The following is a 17,752-nucleotide window of genomic DNA, read 5'->3' on the forward strand; positions in this document are numbered from 1 at the left end:
GCCAACAGCAGGCCTCAGTCCTCAGTTTGAGGTTCAGGGACAATGCCAGACCTTGGACAGAGGAACTGGCAAGAGCAGGCCAAGGCATTCCACCAAGTATAGTGTCAGCCATGAGAAGGATTCAAATAAGGGACAAGATAGAAGCTGGGGGTAGAACCAGAGAGGGTGGACAAAGGCAAAGGCTTGTGTCCAGTCCCCTGCCCAGACACACTAAGCCAAGGTGTGCTGTGCGGCAGCACAGGGACTGGCAGTGCTGACCTGCGAGGAACAGAGGGTGAAACCAGAAGGATCCCAGCAAATAGGGCTTTGGGCAAGGGTGGAGACAGGAGTCAGAAGGTGCCTAGGAAAGGCACAATGGATCCACACTTGAGCATATGAAGACCTAAGGAAACTGCCAAAACAAGAGCCCAAGATGGGCAGCTGCAGGCCACAGCTTTTGTCTAATTTCCTGCAGCTCAGGCAGGAGCAGGCTAGACAATTAAAAGCAGAGAGTTAGGGCAGGACCACAGAACCAAGGCACCTTTTTGCCAGATCCAGGAAGGTTAGTGTAGCCTTCTTCCTAGAGACCTGAAGGAGCTTAAAGGGGGAAGAAGAGGGCTGCAGAAACTGGGAAACTCAAAAGGTTCTGTTTGGACAATTTCTTTGATACCCAAACCCACTGCCGTCGAGTCGATTCCGACTCATAGCAACCCTATAGGACAGAGTAGAACTGCCCCATACAGTTTCCAAGGAGTGCCTGGTAGATTCAAACTGCCAACCTTTTGGTTAGCAGCCGTAGCACTTAACCACTATGGCACCAGGGTTTCCAAGGGAACCTTAATCTCTAAGTTTGGAGCCCTGGTGGCACAGTAGTTAAGAGCTACCAAAAGGTCAGGAGTTCAAATCCACCAACTGCTCATTGAAACCCTATGAAGCAGTTTTAGTCTGCCCTGTAGGGTAATCTCTGAGTTTGCTAGTTATCTGAGCTTTGACTTCCTTGGAGATTGACACTAAGAAGGTTTTATTTAAAATATGTTTAGAAACTTTGAACTTTTTTTGCAACTCTTCCTTATTTTCAAACTGTAATCTGAATTAACTAAATTGTGATTGTATCAACCAAGGGAGTTAAAGCCAGTTGGTGACTGAGTTGGAAAGAAGCTGAGAGGAAGACCTGCTGTAGATAAATCACCAGGAAAATAACTGAAATTTCAGTTACTGTTTAATGGTTTTATTCCGGACCTTCGACTCCAGGAAAATTGGAAAGTTCTAATGCAAGTTCCCAACTATCAGACATATCTTCATTGAAATGTATTCCAAAAAATGTAAATTACACCAGACACTAGTTTACAGTATTTTATCATTTCCATTTATTGCCATGGGTAGTTGAGTACTGAAATTTAAGATCACTGTATCCTCAAGTAGGTGGGATTGCCATTTTGTGTGATTAATTAAAGGAATATCCCTTTACGTTTTTTTTTAAACAACCTTTATTTCTTTCTTATCTAGTTCGTAAGAAGCGAGTTGAAGGAGACCGGAGGTAAACTTCCACAAGAAGAGGCAAAGTTTCACCACGGCAGCTGTTGCATGGCCATTTAGAGACAAACACTCTTCTCCTTGCCCTTAGGGACCATTTCATTAAAGGTTGTTCATTTCCGTTAACCACACAGCTAATAATTTAATTGTTTTTCTTTTTTAGCACTACTTATTTATCTTGGATTTTTAATATACACCATTGTTTAATCTGATTGTGGGCACCTCTGGCAGCTTGCACAAGTAGGCTCATACAGAGCTTAGTGAGCAACAACAATTGGAAATGATTTTAGCCACTTTCTTATCAGGTTGTCTTGCTTTATTACATGAGCTCTTTTTTAATCACTGAAAACTTAGTATATGAAATGTGTTTTTAACTGTGATTACAAAAGCAGCCTATCTCTGTTTACATGCTAGCTTTGAGTTAGGCTAGGTGCGTCAGAAGTACAATGTGAGAAGTTAGCATTGCCAGTCTTTTCACTGAGTGAGAAAATGTAACCAACTTCCACAAATTCTCCCTTAGTTCCAGAAAGATTGCTAAATGCACATGCCCCACTAATTGAAGATCAGTAGTGTCATCTTCATAAACACAAAACAGCATTAGGACACTTTAACACAGCATTAGCAAATAAATATAGAATATGTATTAACCCACCGATATTGCTTCAAGCCAGAGTCACAGGTAGCAAAATGAATTACCAGATATACCTTTACTGACTATTCAATATAAATTAGATCTTTAATATGACTCTAGTGGGTAACTATTTACAATGCTGTTTTAAAGTTTTCTAGACATGATAGAAAAATGTTTAAAGTTAAACAAGAAGGAGGCTTTAGAAACAGGACATTCTTAAATAAATAATTATACTTGCACCTTCATCTGACACGCATGATTGCATTACTTTGGAAGATTTTATAAGCAATTGTTGCTTTATCTACAGTATAACAAGATCACAGGATGAAATGTGAACGTCCAGGGTAATTATACAGGTGTTTTGTCCTTATAGCATGATCCAGCCAGACATTAGCAAGTCACTTATTCAGAAGTTTGTCATCTTGAGGACAAGGCCTGGGAAAGTCCAACTGAGGAGATTGCAATTTAGTGTCCATTCATCTTTTAATCTAGCGGTGCAACACCACGTGATAGGAATACGTGGACTGTAGCCTTTGGCCCTCGAGCTCACTTGCCTGGTAACTGTCAGTGCCCAAGGCTGTAATTGGTGGGATTCAGACAGTCTTGGGCATCTCCCCCTCCCTTCTTCCCTTCTTTCCTTCCTACCCATTCTCTTTTTTCTTCTTTTCTCTGTAATTATGAGTCTTGTAAAGATGACATGGGGCCCTGGTCACACAGTGGTTAACCAAAATGTCAGCAGTTCGAATCCACTAACCCCTTAGAAACCCTATGGGGCACTTCTACTCTGTCCTATAGGGTTGCTATGAGTTGGAATCAACTCAATGGCTACAGGTTTGGTTTGGTTTGGTAAAGATGACATCCTTCATGCTGGTGAACCCTTGAGCTAAAGAAATCGCTGACCCGCAGAAGTTGGGCCCAATCCAGAATATGCTTAGTAACTGAGTGTTCCTGAGTTGGCCGTAAAACAAGTTAATGGGAAAAATAATTTTGCTTATAAAGCACATGGATTCTGTTTGGGATAATAACCTAAACACCAAACCCTTTGCCATTGAGTCGATTCCAACTCATAGCGACTTTATTGGACAGAATAGAACTACCCCATAGGGTTTCCAAGGCTATAATCTGTAGGGAAGCAGACTGCCACATCTTTCCCCTGTGGAACTGCTGGTGGTTTCAAACCGCTGACCTTTCAGTTAGCAGCTGAGCACTTAACCACTGTGCTATCAGGGCTCCTTCTGTTTGGGATAAAAAAAACCAAACCAATTGCCATGGAGTTGATTCTAACTCAGGATGTTGTCGTTGTTGTTGTTAGGTGCCATCAAGTTGGTTCCGACTCATAGCGACCCTATGCACAACAGAACGAAACACTGCCCGGTCCTGAGCCATCATTACAATCGTTGTCATGCTTGAGCTCATTGTTGCAGCCACTGTGTCAATCCACCTCGTTGAGGGTCTTTCTCTTTTCCGCTGACCTTGTACTCTGCCAAGCATGATGTCCTCCAGGGACTGATCCCTCCTGACAACATGTCCAAAGTATGTAAGATGCAGTCTCGCCATCCTTGCTTCTAAGGAGCATTCTGGTTGTACATCTTCTAAGACAGGTTTGTTCATTCTTTTGGCAGTCCATGGTATATTCAATATTCTTTGCCAACACCACAATTCAAAGGCATCAATTCTTATTCGGTCTTCCTTGTTCATTGTCCAGCTTTCACATGCATATGATGCAATTGAAAATACCATGGCTTGGGTCAGGTGCACCCTAGTCTTCAAGGTGACATCTTTGCTTTTCAAAACTTTAAAGAGGTCGTTTGCAGCAGATTTACCCAATGCAATGCATCTTTTGATTTCTTGACTCCTGCTTCCATGGCTGTTGATTGTGCATCCAAGTAAAATGAAATCCTTGACAACTTCAGTCTTTTCTCCATTTATCATGATGTTGTTCATTGGTCCAGTTGTGAGGATTTTTGTTTTCCTTATGCTGAGGCTATCCTAACTCAGGATAACCTTTGTAAAATTAGATATTTACCTCTATTGTAAGTACCCACATCTGTGTCTCTCAAATCTCTTGAAACATCTCCTTTTAAGTTTTTTTGAGGGAACAATGAGCAGAACATGCTGACATTTTAGGAAGCCTACAATTCTTGAATTAGTTCACTGGTATATCTCCCTCTCTACCTAATGATCATAGTAAGTGCTGTTGAGTGGTCTTCAGCCTGATTTTCCCTTCTTTTTTTTTTCTTACCCATTTGGGTGTGTTGTATTGGAGCAAACTGATATAGGCTTGCCAAGTGTTAAATTTTCAAGAATCTTGCAAGCTAGCTGTTAACACCAAAAAACAAAAAAACCCTGTTGCCATAAGTTGATTCCACTCATAGTGACCCTATAGGACAAGGTAGAACTATCCCACAGGGTTTCCAAGAAGTGGCTGGTGGATTCGAACTGCCGACCTTTTGGTTAGCAGCCAATCCACCAGGGCTCCACACAGCCGTTATTAAAAATTAAATTATGTAAATTTACAATTAAATAAATGATATTAGAAACAAAAGTAATAAGTACTCAAAATATTGCATTTTACTATTGAGATTATTTCCACCTATTGTGTCTGTATAGTCGAAACACTATGTAATTGTCTTACTGTGCATTTCTTCCCAACTCCATGTTTAGTAACTTCTTGTTGGTAGGTTGAAATTAGCCATGGTAGAATATTTATACCATGGAAATTAGCAGACATCACACATCAGAACATTTTCCCCTCATCTATCTGGGTAGTGCAAGTGGTTTATAATCAGCTGCTATCCTAAAGATTGGTGGTTTGAATACACCCAGTGGTTCCATGGAAGAAAGACCTGGAGAACTGTTTCCATAAAGATTGCAGCCAAGAAAACCCTATGAAGTAGTACTACTCTGTAACCCTCGGGGTTACCCTGAGCCAGAATCGACTGGATGGCAATGGGTTTGATTTTTGTTTTAGATTGTTGGTGATTAAACATTCATCAGCGTACCACTAGGTGAAATGTATACAACTTTGTGTGTGTGTGTGTACCTATGTTTTAGTTACCATATTACCAAACAGAAGAACATTTCTTTTGGGCCTCTTTCCTCCTACCCATTAGATTTGGTACAGACCTATCTAAGTGTTGAGTCTCTGACATGCCCCTCCAAGTAAGTCTTTTTCCTTTTCTCACTTTCTTTCTTTCTTGCCTTCACCTTAAGAATGTTGGAGTCTCTGTAGTGTTCTCTGCAGCTCCATGACACTGTGGACTGAGGTTAAAGCTGTTGCTAACAAATCCTGGCAGAAAACAAGAAAAAAAAAAAATCAGAATTTCAATCATGACTATTTCTGCTGCACAAACAGTTGTTGATAGTGTTAAAGCAATGTAACATTGTTTTTAGCTTGCAAAAATTGTTGAGTCCCAGTAATCAAGTCTGTGAAATCAAACATTTATTACTAATCAGTTTATCTTATCATTACCCATGTTTTAAAAGTAATATTTCCATGAATATTCACACATTGAAGATAACTAGCAGGAGATAAATTTTCTGGGAGTCTCTAAATCATTTAATTAGCCCAGGACCACATGTCCCCGTCTGCCCAGAGTGTGTGTGTATATATATATATATATACATATGGAAGCTCTTTCATGATCATAAATGTATGTGTTCAGTCCCTTACCATCCTCATGGTGGGGCATAATGAATATAAAATAATTTTATATTTATGTGTTTTGCCAAATATTATATTGAGATATTTGGCAACATGTGGACAACTGATTGAAGGGAGACACTCTCCCCAGGCTCACTTCTCTTTCCCTTTTAGAGTTGTGCAGTCCCAAGTTATGTGTAAAGTCACTCACCTGGACTTGTGAACTCATATCACCAAAATCTATCACAGCATGTGTGGAAGATCATTTTTAGGCGGTAAATTTTGAAAGTCTGGAAATCATATAATTAGCCCAATACTATATCTCCCATCTGCCTAAAGTGTGTAAAATGGAAGCTGTTCTGTTTCATCAGATGATTAATTCCCTTCCTTTCATCTTTGTAGGGCAGCATGTAAATAAGTATCTCATGAGTGTGTGTATGTGTGTATCACCAAATATCTTACTGGGTATTTGGCTACATCTGGACAACTGATTGAAGGAAGGCATTCTGTCCCCAGCCCCGCTTCCCTTGCCCTTTTAAGAGTTCCTGCAGGCCCAGGTTAAGTATGAAATTACTCTCTGGAGTTTGTGGCTTATGTCATCAACCACTGCATTTCATAGCATATATGGAAGGTGAGGAAACCCTGGTGGCATAGTGATTAAGTGCTACGGCTGCTAACCAAAGGGTTGGCAGTTCGAATCCGCCAGACTCTCCTTGGAAACTGTGCAGGGCAGTTCTACCCTGTCCTATAGGGTCACAATGAGTCGGAATCGACTCGACAGCACTGGGTTTGGTTTTTCTTTTTTTGGTATGGAAGATGACTCTTAGGAAATAAATATTAGAAGCCTAGAAATCATTTAACTGCTCCAAGCACCAAGTCTCCCCCATCTACTTAAAGCGTGTAAGTGGACTTTCTTTCATCCTCATTGGCACAATGATACGCCCTCCTTTTATCTTTTAGTACATGTTATATATAAATATTTTGTAATATATAATACATGTTATATATAAATACATTTGATAATGTATATGTACCAACTGAAAGGTTAGCATTTGGAACCCACAAACTGCTCTTCAGGAGAAGGATATGACAGTCTGCTCTCAAAAATTTACAGCCTTGGAAACCCTATGGGCCGTTCTACTCCGTCCTGTAGGGCCTCTATGAGTTGGTATCGACCCAATGGCAATAGGTTTGGTTTGGTTTTTTGGAAGGCCCTTCTAGGAGTCCTGGTGGTGCAACGGTCAAGTGTTTGGCTGCTAACAAAAAGGTCGGTGGTTCAAACCCACCAGCATGCTCCTTAGGAGAAAAGACCTGGTAATTTACTTTTATAAAGATTTACAACCTAGGAAATCCTATGGGACATTTCTACTCTGTTCTGTAGGGTCGCTATGAGTTAGAATTGACTCAACAACAAGGAAGCCCTTCCACCTCCAAAACTTTCCAATCCTGTGATCCTAAAATGTTTCTATTGCCTCTGAACATGGGTGAAGGATATCTCTATTGCTACTTCATTTCCCTCCAGATGGCTTTGTTCCAAGGAAGAAATCTGAACATTCATAGTTATTTGTACCTCTTCAGCAGTTTTGACTAATTCTTCAGGGTAGTTCTTGATGAGCACCTTTTCCGAAAGGATATTTTAAAATATCTAGTTTTTTCTCCTTAGAATTGATGAGGAAGGAGAGGAAACACAAAAAAGGAAATTGAGCACAGTAAATGCAACACGGATTTTGTAGGCTTGTATCTGAAGTGTGTGTGTGTGTTTCTGAGCACATATTGACTAGGTAGGAGGAGGAAGCCAATTTGAACAATTGAGGGAACATGGCCCAGGATTAAAAATTTCCCGTGGATAATCTAAATATGGGTAAATAGTAATTGGCTGTTTGGTGAAATGAAATGGATAGAAAAATGTGTTTTCTGGGGAAATTTTATTTTAGTACCAAACATTGCCAGTGACGATCTTTAGTTAAGAAAGAAATTATTGTAACCTAAAATTCTTATCTCTGCCACTTTGGTTTTTGGAGAAAAAAAAAAAAAACCACTCATATATGCATGGAATATTTCTATTTTAGTTAAGCCTTTACCTTAATTATGTTTCGTCTATTCGAAGAGAACAAATAAGCATTTTAGTTGCATTTAAAAAATGTAAGATACTTGCATGCCAGTAATGTGTAATCTTACTAGTTCAGATGCCTGTAACGTGTGGCTTTATGTGTACCTGTATTGTTTTGAAGAAAACAAAGGAAATAATACTTTTGGAAGCTGTTTAAACTTATAATGGAAGCATTTATTTAGCTAAGCACTTACTGAAAAGTCTACATAGTTGCATGTTTCATTTTGAAACTTTTCAAAGGTGGACAATTTATTACATTCATTGGGAATTAAACACTAATTTGCCTTTTAAATGTGAAGTTGAACATTGTGCAGAAAGCAAATGTGTGATGAAGCAGAATGTATGAAGTATGAAATACTTTTACCCTGATAATTAATAAGGTCCCAAATAGCCCAATAGGTGCAATTTTTGACCCTTTGGAGTTAGGAAGCTAATAATAAATGTGAACTGTTAATTAATAAAGATCATTTAGCTTTCAAATAATATATTCATTTGTGTCTGAAATGGAATTTCTAAATGCAGGTATAAAGAACATTGGAAATTAATAAACTCTTTTTAAAATGAAAGTAAAGACTGGTTTTATAAATGGTTGGCATCAAGTTCTTATATTAGACCAGAAAATTTGAAAAATGAACTATAAAGTGACCCTATCATAAGGAAGATGAATAGAAGTAGATAGACAACCAGAAATAGCCAAAGGGGAAAAAGAGAGCTCCTTGTCAAAAGAAAAATGCACACATTTGGCTGAACAGTTAAGAATTTGTTAGATAAAATGGGAGCAGGAATTCAGATAACTCAAACAGGTTAAGCATTTTACCTTGAATTTTTATATTAACTTTGGATTTACACTGTAATGATTTGTTAAGCCATTCTGGAAGTTTGTAATACTGAACACTTAAAAATAATAAAATCACATTATGAAGGTTTGACTCTGGGTAAACAGGAACATCTGCTTTCCTCTCTCCTACTGAACTGTACTTACTCTGCATCCTGCTCAGTGGATTTCATCACTTTGTAGACTGATGATGGGGTCCAGCTAAGAAGCAAGGAGGGCCTGTGTCTAATCTCTATAACTGCTATTTCACACCTTCTCTTGGACAAGGAAGTATAGTAATTATTTTGTGTAAAGGATTCTCTCTTTCTGTCTATGGGGTTGTAATACATAGGGGTTACTAGTATGGACTCTGGGATCAGACTTGCCTGGTTTCAAATCTCACTTCTATTAGTTGTGTGAGCTTATTCAAGTGACCTAATCTCAGTTTCTTAATCTGTAAAATAGGATGAATGTGTAAAACACTTAGAACAGCGCCTGGCATATATTCTATAGGAGCACTTAGCTATTATCCTAAATTCTAACTTAAATAAATATCCATGGATATTAATGCCAACAAAATTATCCATTTTATGCTGACAATGCCAGGAACTTAAATAGGATAGAATAGAATCTTACTCTTTTTTTTTTCATTTCCATTGTGACAGACAGGCCTTCCCTATCACTCCAAGAATTGAATATAAACAAGATAGAACTGACTCTGGAGTTACTCCTGATACACCCTCTCACTTATCACAGCTCCTCATGACTTCCCTGATGTTTCCACCTGTTTGTACTTGCTCTGCACTTCTTTTGGATTTGGTTGTCTGGCTTTTGGAGTGATTCCTTGACTTCTAGATCTATTGTATGTTAGACTTGATGCTGTTATGGACCATCCTCTCTCACCTTGATAATTTAGCCTTTATCTATGGCTACAAGAAGTGGTGCCCCACACCCTCTCTGCCCTGCCCTGACTACCAACCCACTGCCCAGTCCTGCCAGTCAGGGAGAAATGATTAGATGCCCACAGCCTCTAACAAGTGTCCCATGCATCACAGGAGCTGAGTAGGAACTGGGTGTAAGTGTGTTTGAATTAGGTTGGGCTGTGCTTTGGGGCCAACCAATCTAAGACGGGACATGATGTAGGAAAATCAAGCAGGTGCTTGACTAAAAAGTTGTGGTGCAGGGAGTAGATTCTCCAAATTATAGACCACTGAACTTACTGTCTTAGTTATCTAGTGCTGCTGTAACAGAAATACCACAAGTGGATAGCTTTAACAAACAGAAGCTTATTCTCTCACAGTCTAGTAGTCTAGAAGTCCAAATCCAGGACATCACCTTCAGGGGAAGGCTTTCTCCCTCTGTCAGCTCTGGAGGAAGGTCCTTCTCATCAATCTTTCCTTGGTCGAGGAGCTTCTCAGCATGCGGACCCTGGGTCCAAAGGACACACTCTGCTCCTGGCACTGCTTTCTTGGTGGTATGAGGTCCTGCTGTCTCTCTGTTCACTTCTGTCTTTTATATCTCAAAAGAGATTGGTTCAAGACACAATCCAATCTTGTAGATAGAGTCCTGCCTCATTAACATAACTGCTGCGTATCCCACCTCATTAACATCATAGGGGTAGGATTTACAACACAGAAAAATCACATCAGTTGACAAAATGGTGGACAATCACACAATACTGGGAATCATGGCCTAGTCAAATTGATACACATATTTTTGGGGGACACAATCCCATCCATCACATTCTACCCTTTGGCCCCCCAAAATTTACGTCCTTGCCACATGTAAAACATATTCACCCCATCGTATCATAGCAAAAGTCTTAATTCCAAGTCGAAAATCCAAAAATTCTTCATCTGTGAAATCTAGAATACAAGTTATCTGCTTCCAAAGGTACAGTCTCAGAACAGGTACAAGCTAGGCAGTTCCATTACAAATGGGAGAAACTGAAGGGAAAGAAGGGATAACAGGCACCAAGCAAGTCAGCAGAACACATCACATTAGCCCTCAAGGCTTTGAAAATAATCCTCTGTTCTCTGAGATAATTTACACAATGGCCCTGGCCCCTAGATTCTAGGTATTAGCCACACTCTCCAGATTCTGAGTGGAGGCACCTGGGCCCTGGGCTTCAGCTCCGCCTTCCAGACCCACTGGGACGGTAACTCTGCTCCCTCAGCTTTAGGCACACCATTCTCCCAATCCATTTGAGTGGCACTCCACCCTTAGAAATACCAGAGGCCGTGGCTCCCCCCTTTGAAGCCCCAGAGGTCGTGGCCATACCCTTTGAGACTGAGGTAGCTTGGCTTCTGGTGTTCTTTGTCTCTTCAGCTTCTGCTTCCTGGTTTCTTAGCCTCTTGGCCCCTTGGGTCTCTCTGCCCACATCTGCCCTGCTGGAGCAAGTGTTCCAAAGCTCTGTAGCTCCACCGATAAGTACCCAGAGGCACCCCACTCCACCTGGAAGCCTCCCGCAGAAAGGCACTCAGCTCTCTCTGTGGGTTGGCTCCAGCGCTGTCTCACACTAGTCTCCTGGTTCTGCTGCTGCTGGTCCTCTGCTGCTGCTGGTCCTCTGCTGCTGCTGGTCCTCTGTTGCTGTTTCTCACCATCTACACCTTCTCTGGCGTTAACAGTTCACTTCCTTCTGAGTCCTCTATCCATTCACAGTTTCAAAACTGCTTCCACATTTTAGGTATCTGTTAGAGCAGTACCCCACTCTTGGTATCAAATTCTGTCTCAGTCATCTAGTGCTGCTGTAACAGAAAAACCACAAGCGGATGGCTTTAACAAACAGAAGTTTATTCTCTCACAGTCTAGTAGGCTAGAAGTCCAAATTCAGGGCATCAGCTTCAGGGGAAGGCTTTCTCTGTTAGCTCTGGAGGAAGGTCTTTGTCTGTTATCAGTCTTCCCCTGGACTAGGAGTTTCTCCACACAGGAACCCCAGGTCCAAAGGACATGTGCTCTGCACCCAGAGCTGCTTTCTTGGTGATATGAGGTCCCTCTGTCTCTCTGCTCACTTCTCTCTTTTATATCTCAAAAGAGATTGGTTCAAGACACAATCCAATCTTGTAGATTGAGTCCTACCTCAATAATATAACTGCTGCCTATCCCACCTCACTAACATCATAGAGGTAGAATTTACAACACATAGGAAAATCACATCAGATGTCAAAATGGTAGGCAATCAAACAATGCTGGGAATCATGGCGTAGCCAAATTGATACACATATTTTTTGGGGACACAATTCAATCCATGACACCAACCCTGCACAAAATTTTAGAAAAGCGCGTTATCCATTTTAGTGGTTTGTAAGCACTTAGAAGTAAAGCACTGATCTCTAAGATCCGGCACAGATTCACTTAGAGTGATAGGATTATCATGACAGTGCAGTCAAAAGAGGACACTCTATTCAGATTACATGAAGACAGTGGACAAAGCCTCATGACGTCCTTGAGAAATGTGGGCTGCATAATGGTGCAGCTAAATAGTTAAATGTCAGAGTCATCATTATCGTCGTCTTTTTTTTTTTTTTGTGGTCAATATATACGAAACAAAGCTTTTGCCTTTTCAACATTCTTCATGTGTATAATTCAGTGGCATTAATTATGCTGATCACGTTGTTCGACCATCACCACTGTCTGAAAAAGGAGTCTTATTTGACTCTTGATTGTAATTAAGTGCTGATTAACAGAATCATTTCAATCAGAAGAACCTTAGTAGCTATCACAGGGCTCTTCCCTTGACATGTCTTGATCAGCAGTTTATCAGTAACTTGGATGTGGATACTGATAAAATATTGAATCTATAGCTGATGGACACTGGGAAGGAGAATGAGTACTTTGACAGATAGATTCAAAAAAAATCTGGATAAAGCTGCAGTAAAAGCCTGTATCTATAGATAAAATTTAATAGAAGTAAGAATAAAGTATTCTACTTTTAACCCAAAAAATCATTTACAAAAAGATAGAATGGGAAAAATATGACTTAAGAGTCATCTGTGTGGAAGGAGACTTAGGCACGTTAGTTGACTAAAAGCTTAATGTGAATAAGAAGTACAATGTGCTTGAATGAAAGCTAACTCTGTCTTAAGCAACATTAAACAAAAAGTCTTGGTATTTGGCCTTGACTTTGAACCAGCTTTTGGAATGCCTACTTCAATATCATTTTCAACATCCTTGAACTTTGGCATGATTGGTGATTTTGTGTTCATAAAGCTTAAAAAATCCATTGCCGTTGAGTTGATTCCAATTCCTAGTGACCCTATAGGACAGAGTAGAACTGCCCTATAGAATTTCCAAGGAGCAGCTGGTGGATTTGAACTGCTGACCTTTTGATTAGCAGCCTAATGCTTAACCACTGCACCACCAGGGCTCATATCTAATTAACTGTCGTTATGGATTGAATTATGTCCCCAAAAAATATGTGTTGTAAATCCTAACCTCTGTAACTCTGGTTATAATCCCATGTGGGAATCGGTTGTCTTTGTTATGTTAATGAGGCATAAAATACAAAAGATATTTAACAAGCAATTAAGAGACAAAGAGTGGGGGGAGAAAAAAAATGCCAATGAAGACTGCTTAGGACCGGGAGCTCAAAGAGTCAAGGACCTTCCTCCAGAGCTGACAGAGAAAGCCTTACCCTAGAGTCGTCACCCTGAATTCAGACTTTTAGCCTTCTAAACTGTGAAAAAGTAAATTTCTGTTTGTTAAAGCCACCCACTTGTGGTATTTCTGTTATAGTAGCACTAGGTAACTAAGACAATAGTGTCACTGATTATGAACAAAATATGTCATTTAGATTTGTTATTATTATATGAATATTCATTTTCAGATATAGGCAGACATTATAGATGTAACCTGAGTGAAAAATCTCATTTATTTGTTGAAATCCTATCAACGTATAAATGTATATTAATTATTGGATGAGTAAAATGTTATAATAATTGCTGATTATAAAAGGTTTTATGTTCAAAACCAATTAAGAACAATTAGGAGCTGTTAAGTAGATAAGTACAGAAGCAGATTGACAGCTAATACAAAATAGTGTATTAACTAGATAATTAAGGAAAAATATTATATCCTTTTTGAGACAATAAATACTTATAAAATTTTAAATAATACAAGACATGATAAGTAGAGATTGTATCACATCATAGCTCTGGTCTTTGTAGAAATATATGGTGTACCTAGCATTTATAAAATTAAAGAAAATAGCCTTTAAAACCTGTATTTAATTTTTAGTTATTAATTCCATTTAGAATGAGGTCTTGTTCCTCTGCTCACATCAGCAGAAATGTGACTCTCTGTAGTGACTGTATGAATCCAAGGGCTGCCGGTGCTGGGCAATCATTGCTCCTGTACTGCAATGTTAAATGCTACAATGTTAGCATTGCATTCTTAATAATATTATTATAATAATAATTAAAATTTTTGGATAAAATTTCAGATTTATTTATGTATTCCAGAAGTTTATTCTTTGATAGTGATGTTTATCATTAACCTTGGCTTGAGCTGAACAGTGATTTTAATTCCCAGCCCTTTGGAATTTTGCTGAAATGTATATTCAGTGCACCTCCAACAGAAGTATAATGTGGTATGAAAATATGGGGAAAGGCAAAATTAATTCCAGCTGGTGGCATTTAGGGAAGTTTGTGTGAGGAACAGGTATTCGAGGTGGATGGTGAAACATGAGGCGGCTTCTAATAGGCAGAGATAGGGTAACAGGGAAGTGCATTTCAGTCCAAAGAGTTTGCTAGAATTCCTCCTATAAAATCATATGCCTCTAGTCAGGGAATTTTTTTTTTTTTTCATTTTTTAAAAGTCATCTACTTTTAAAGGTTCAGATCATTTCAAGTTGTTTTCCTGGACTCATCCTTAGAGATGAGTAGCTTAGATAATTAAAAAAAAAAAAAAAAAAAAAAACTCAGGAAGAAATTTTTAAACGTTTGCCTTTTCTTCTCTAACAAGATAAATATACAAGCTTTAAAATATAATTACATATTAGAAGAAGGGCAGGTCCATTTATAAGAGGTATTGGATTTTTTGTATGGGAAAACAGAAACGTGTCAAGGCAGACATTAGTGCTTCAAAAAACATGTGAAATGAAAGAAAAAATCAGGGATTTTCCTAGAGAAGTCTTCAAGATGTTCAAGTATATTTATTCCTTCTAAGAAAACCAACTGCAATACAGGATGTCTCTGTCCCAGGGCAATCTAAAACACAAACTCTCAATGTACATAAAGAAAATATATCTGTCTTAACAACATGGAAGAAAAGCAACATTCTAGGCATAGGAATGTATTTTCTCAAATTCTTCCTTTTTTTTTTTTTGAACTGGATTTGTAAGAGCATGGAGGCTTGGGAGGAGCAGGTGGACTCTCCAGAGTGCTGGCATTTGCGCCTGACTCCTAGAGCTGGTTCCTACAGAGCAAAGGGCTCTCTGGGACAGCTTACCTCAGTGATCTCTTTTGGGACCAGAATGGAGGGCTTTCCAATGAAGGGTGTGAGACACCTGCTGCCACAGCAAGAAATTACTAAATGAGGAACCATACTTGCCATCTGAAGAATTCTTTAAAATTTGAATATTTGGGTAACATTGACCAAGGCTGTGCCCTGATTTTCTATTTCTGAAAGCCACACTTTAAGTTATATATTTTTTGGTTTGCATGTTTCCATTTATCAACAGATATTTGTAGAAGTTAAATCATGGTATCTTCCCAAAAGGAAGAAAAAGAACAGTCCTTCATAGGAGCCCCTTTTCTTTGTATCTTAAATGTCAATGATCACAAAAACTTCTGGCTTCTCTTCATCATAGGCCTGCATGCCGAGTATGTTACTGCCTTGACTTCAGTTCCCTGAGAGTGCTTGGAGAATGCAAATTTTTCTCCCCACCCAATTGACGGTAATTTGAAGTTTCTTTGATCAATACTGAGTACTTTCACTTCCCAGGGTATGAAGAACTCATCAGCACTGAACTTATAAAGCCACTCATCCAAAAAATGAAACAGAAGAGACTATAAGTCATCTTCTTGGGTTTCTACTTCTACTGTATGAAAGGACTCAACAGTTCCAGTATCTGTCATGTAACCAAACATGACCATTGTACATTGCTCAAATGCTTCCTCCAGAGTATCTCCCCATGCATGCAACTGGACATCACTTGTATGATCCAAATACTTGTGCTTCCAATTGTCTGGAGGATACTTGGCCTTGACCTCCTTCTGCTTCTCAGTCAAATTATAGTCTCTCACATCTTGTCCCCCCTATTGTGCCATGATTACAACATTGGCTACCCTCTAGTCAGAGTATTTTGTCTTCTCTGATTCCTACCTTCCACTGTTTTAACCAACTCCAAGCTCCCAGAAAGAATTCTCACCTTTCAGTTTCAAGTTTATGTCTTAAAATTTTCTGAACTCCCCTATAAAATACATGTTTTTTAAAAAAATGCTTAAGTATACTGTTATGGATGGAATTGTGTCCCCCAAAATGTGTGCCAACTTGGCTAGGCCATGAATCCCAGTATTGTGTGGTTGTCCTCCATTTTGTAATCTGACGTAATTATCCTATGTGTTACAAATCCTAACCTCTATGGTGTTAATGAGGTAGGATTAGAGGCAGTTATGTTAATGAGGCAGAGCACAATCTACAGTATTGGATTGTATCTTGAGTCAGACTCTTTTTTGAGATACAAAAGAGAGAAACAAGCAGAGAGGAGAAGGACCTCACACCACCAAGAAAGAAAAGTTAGGAGCAGAGCATGTCCTTTGGACCCAGTGTCCCTGTGCTGAGAAGCTCCTAGACCCAAGGGAAGATTGATGACAAGGACCTTTCCAAAAGCTGACAGAGAGAGAAAGCCTTACCCTGGAGCTGGCACATGGAATCAGACTTCTAGCCTCCTAAACTGTGACTGAATAAATTTCTTTTTGTTAAAGCCACCCAATTGTGGTATTTCTGTTATAGCAGCACTAGATAACTAAGACATACACCAATGAAGCTATTTCCTAAAGTAACCCTTTGATAAGAAGAGAATTGCTGCTGATGTTCATTTGCATATGATGATTCAGTGTGACACGCTTTACGAGTTACTCTGGCTGGAAGCTTGAAGATATTACTAATTACGGCTTGTAATATATTAAACAGAGTTGGAGTTTAATTTTATCAATCACTTTCAGTCTAAGCAAGCCCTGAAAACTAAATGGAACCTAACTCTGCCCCTTAGCCAAACGTTTTATCTAACAATCTCAAATTTGCTCTCTTTAATTTATTCAGCTTCAACTCTTTTTCATTACTTGAGGTGGGATCAAAGGCAGGGAGATGCCATGCCAATTCCACCTCAGAGGACCGCTTTTAGTGAACAGACATTGTGGTAGTCAGCTTGTTCTAGTTAAGTCTGTGGTAACAAGCACACCTGAACCTCTGTTTACTTCTTGCTCACATTACAAGTCAGCCCCTGTGGCTGGCTGATGCACTGATTTCCCATTCTAAGACTCAGGCAGAATGAACAGCCTGTATTAGGATATACCATTCTCCTGGCAGAGGAGAAGAGCAAGCATACTAGCAGAAAATAGCAATGACTCTTCAAGCTTCCACTCCGAACTGTCGTATTGTCACTTCTACTCACGTTTCAATGGGCAAAGCAAGTTTCATGTTTGTAGGCCTTGTTATTATAATGTGATAGCATTTGTCTGAAGAAAGAAGGAAAAAATCCACCACTAGATGATGGCCAAGCTTGGAAACATCTATAGGGAGGCCCTGCAGGTCACACAGCAATGGTTTGGGCTTCTGCTCCTCTTACAGGGAGAAGGAGAGCAAATATTTGGAAACAATATTTCCATCTATTCAATGTTTCACTTATTTATGTAAACATAATTTTTAGGGTTCTTTCCTTTTTTATTTTTTTGTTCTTCAAGAATTGTGTTTTGCTAACTATAAGCTAATAACTGCAAACCATAAAGAGAGCTCTGTCTCCATTTCAAGATGAGTTTCATTGGGTATTATTCTCCCATGTAGCCAACCCTCTTGCAACTGGTTTTATATGGGCATCAGATC

General features: G+C 39.3%; 1 protein-coding gene and 1 pseudogene across 9 annotated transcripts in view; one reads left to right on the forward strand and one right to left on the reverse strand.

Annotated features, from left to right (window-relative positions):
• The window catches only part of TMOD2 (tropomodulin 2), a 91,090-nt gene extending 82,660 nt beyond the window's left edge, over positions 1-8,430 (forward strand). For all 9 annotated transcript variants that reach the window (XM_049904835.1, XM_049904838.1, XM_049904834.1 and 6 more), the window contains one exon: positions 1,486-8,430. In XM_049904835.1, the coding sequence (XP_049760792.1) occupies positions 1,486-1,520 (35 nt within the window). In that variant the 3' untranslated portion in view covers positions 1,521-8,430. The remainder of the gene's footprint in view (positions 1-1,485) is intronic.
• Positions 8,431-15,472: 7,042 nt separating this feature from the next.
• On the reverse strand, positions 15,473-15,993 carry LOC126087387 (protein archease-like; annotated as a pseudogene).
• Positions 15,994-17,752: the final 1,759 nt, after the last annotated feature.

Source organism: Elephas maximus, chromosome 12 (assembly GCF_024166365.1).
Source record: "Elephas maximus indicus isolate mEleMax1 chromosome 12, mEleMax1 primary haplotype, whole genome shotgun sequence".
NCBI classification, from domain to species: Eukaryota; Metazoa; Chordata; class Mammalia; order Proboscidea; family Elephantidae; genus Elephas; species Elephas maximus.